General features: G+C 42.0%; 1 protein-coding gene across 1 annotated transcript; it reads right to left on the reverse strand.

Annotated features, from left to right (window-relative positions):
* Positions 1 to 216: 216 nt before the first annotated feature.
* LOC307072401 (lysophosphatidic acid receptor 4-like) lies at positions 217 to 1,184 on the reverse strand. Its single transcript, XM_079731686.1, has one exon. The coding sequence runs from the start codon at positions 1,168 to 1,170 to the stop codon at positions 319 to 321; it is 852 nt and encodes a 283-aa protein (XP_079587812.1). The 5' UTR covers positions 1,171 to 1,184; the 3' UTR covers positions 217 to 318.
* Positions 1,185 to 3,428: the final 2,244 nt, after the last annotated feature.

Consider the following 3,428-nt stretch of genomic DNA (forward strand, 5'->3'; position numbering starts at 1 on the left):
TGATTATTAAAGAAAGGAAAGGGCTCAAAAAGCCTTACAATATGAAGCACAGAATAGTTGTTCTCCTTTTCTCGACTTGAGTCTTGTTGATTTTGTTTTACATTGATAAAATATACTACAAAATGGCATTAAAACTCCCCTATGCTTTAGTAGTTTCAGATATGTACTGCATTTAATGTTTTATTGACTCAAATACAAATAATATATTACACTGTCAGCAGAACAACCTTTTATTCAATGGCTTTACATAAATAGATATAAAAGGTGACATTATATATACATTATATATTTGTTCAAATGGCTCAGTGTAGCTCTATTTCACCTTATCATGACCGGCTGTGGATTCTGATTGGGCTCGTCATCCTCTTTCTTATTCCAGAAGGAATCCAAAGAAAAGTAATACAACAGAGGATCAAAACAGCAGTTTATGCACGCAAGACACAGTGCTGGCTCAACAGCATTCCTCCACTTTTCAACGCTCAGTACCAATGAAACAGGCAAGAAAAATATGAAAAACATCAACAAGTTCGTGGCAAAGATGAGCATTACATTCATCTTGTTGACCTGAACAGAGTCACTGAGGTGACTCCGCAATTTCCAGGACACCATTGAAGTGGCGATACAATTGACTGCCAGTAAAGTCAACATGCTACAAGAATGCACGTATTTCAGTGATGGAGGAATCTGCTTCTTAACACAGGGAAAGCGTTCAGGGTGAAAGCAGGTCGTTAGATTGCAGTCCTGCATCAACCTTGATATCCCGACGCTCTCTGGGATGCTTAGAGCCACTAGAGAGATCCAAACCAAGCCGCATGCTTTCCAGCTGTTGGTGGTGTTGCGCAGGTGCCTGGACCTCAGAGGGAAAACCACAGCCAGCAGTCGGTCCACACCAATGAAGGTGATGAAGATGGCGCTGGCACGGATGTTGTTACTGAACAGTGATGAGATACCGACGCAAGCGATAACCCCAAGGGACCAGGTGCCCGTTGCATAGTAGTAGACTCTCATTGGCAGGGACAGCACCAGCAGCAGGTCGGCCAATGCCAGGTTGATCATGAAGACAGCGCTGGGAGACTTGAGCCGGTGGCGTTGTATCAGGATCCACAGGGACGCAGCGTTGAGCGGCAAACCCAGCACCACGATGCACCCAAAGACGACTGCGTAGGCCATGCTCCCCACCTCTGCAGATGACATGTTGTCGAGTGAAGGAATCAACAACATGTTCTAGATACATGAAGTGTTGTGTCCCTTATTTAGGTTAAGCAACCACACAGGAACTGATGATTGCCTATTCCACCACATCAAGCTAACATCACTTTCTAGGTTGGAGGCACTATTCATTTGATACTCGTGGATTGTCGCTTTGAGTTTGACTTGAAGTTCTCGAATAGACTTTCAAGGGATTTGTACTTTTCTTGATTGTTTCCATTTGTGGCCTTTGTGATTTACTACAAATATTTGAAAGGGATCTTCCCACTCTTCTTTACTTCTAAATTCACCAAATGCCACTTTCTGAACAATGACTGTTCAGAAAGTGGTGACTTCCCTTTTCTTGCAACTAACCCCCAAATAGCAAACTTGGTGTAGTCCCCCTCACTTTAATGTCAGGTATGAATGTGTGTGTGTGTGTGTGTGTGTGTGTGTGTGTGTGTGTGTGTGTGTGTGTGTGTGTGTGTGTGTGTGTGTGTGTGTGTGTGTGTGTGTGTGTGTACGTACACTGGCAGGTAAGTTTCTCAAATACACTAAACCAACCAAGACCGACGTTCCGAGAGGCGCATCCAGAGATACCCGCGGTCGGCTGGTAGCTTCCTGGCATCTGGTTTCCCTTGCTCCATCTGCGGACGTATGTGCGGCTCAAGGATCGGACTCTACACCCATGACAGGCACCAGCGGCAACCTCGCTGAACCCTCCCCCACCCCCATCCCTGGAGCAAGCGTCATTATCGGACACGATGGACAGCTAAGAGTAAGAATTGTGGACATAAATAAAGAAGTTAAAATGTGTGTGTGAGAGAACCTATCTTGTCGTCTTATTCTGCGGTGGCAGAAGGAAGGCCAGACAATCAACATTAGCATCTGTATGTAAATACAACTTTGTTTCACACAACTTTTAAGAAAGTATATCCAAAAAACGGTCAATACTTTTTAAAGATCTGCGGCAACAATATTGTACTCAACAATATTGTTGCCATTTATGAACTACCAGATCTTTTGATCTTTGTATGAGTTGAGTTGGTGGCAGAGGATCTCTGCCTACATCCTGTGGAAGTAACTGAAGGTCTTTTTTTAATGACTTCTAATGAATAAGATAACATATTAGAAGTGAAATTAAATGGGAAGGGGAAGCAACACATTGTAAGACACATTCTAACATGGATGACCGGTGTGGTTTCATGAACTGGGACAGAATGAATGGCCCTCCCCGGTGTTATTCAGGTCTAGCCACTAGAGGGCGCCGTCGCGATTCTTCTTCGACCGGTTGACAATTGGCCAACAAAGTTGCGTAATACCGTTTTTAAAGTGTTGACTGTTAGTTGTTTGAAGGGATTTTGATTTTTGAAACCCAATCTGATAGTGTGTGAAATGTGTGAAAGTATATTTGTGTGTTAAAAAAAGATCCATAGAGTGTGTACACAAGAGTATTGTTTGTTTACACGTTGGATCATGAGGAAGAGTCAGTTCATCACTTGTCCTCTAAGCCAATCACAAACTATTTCACATAAAGCCCCACACTTTAATTAGCATTCTAGGTGTTCACACACAACCCACACACTGCAAGGTCTCTCAAACACTCACACAGAGCATGCATGCTGCAAGAACACCCTGCTATTGATCATGGCCTGCAAAAGTCTAAATTGCATTGATTGTAAATTAAAAATGTAAATATATATTTATTTATTTATTTATTTTTAATCAAAAAAATGTGCAGTTTGTAATCAGTTGTGTTTTCAGCGATTAATAAATGATCTCTTGGAAGATTCAGTGTACTGGAAGCTGCAGATTTATTTTTGGCCAATAGAGGGCAGTAGGCTATTGCCCTACAACTTCTGATAGGTCAGGCATCGGTGCTCATGGATTCTCCTTTGGTAGGCTTATGTGAAATATTTAGTTTAATTTGATAACGAAAATATTGAGGGAAATTGCATCACTCGAGTATGCGTATTTGTACATTTATATAACCAGCTCGTCTGCTGGTACCCATTGATATGCATAACTTAGTGCCATGCTCTCTTTCCGTGCATGTACCCGTTCAATCGTACGACGGACACAAATCCGACTGTATAGGCTAAACAAACCAAAAAATGGCAAGACATAACCAAGCCATATACACAGGCTTTATAAACATGTAAACAATTATATAAGGTGCCTCATATTCAAATGTGAACATATATGTGGAGACACATGGAGGCACATTCACAAACTGCGTA

This window comes from Pollachius pollachius (assembly GCF_949987615.1).
Source record: "Pollachius pollachius genome assembly, chromosome: 3".
Classification (NCBI taxonomy): domain Eukaryota; kingdom Metazoa; phylum Chordata; class Actinopteri; order Gadiformes; family Gadidae; genus Pollachius; species Pollachius pollachius.

Bases quoted from the DNA above. Each gene is read 5' to 3' on its own strand.
- LOC307072401 (XM_079731686.1), bottom strand. From the start codon at position 1,170: ATGGCCTACGCAGTCGTCTTTGGGTGCATCGTGGTGCTGGGTTTGCCG.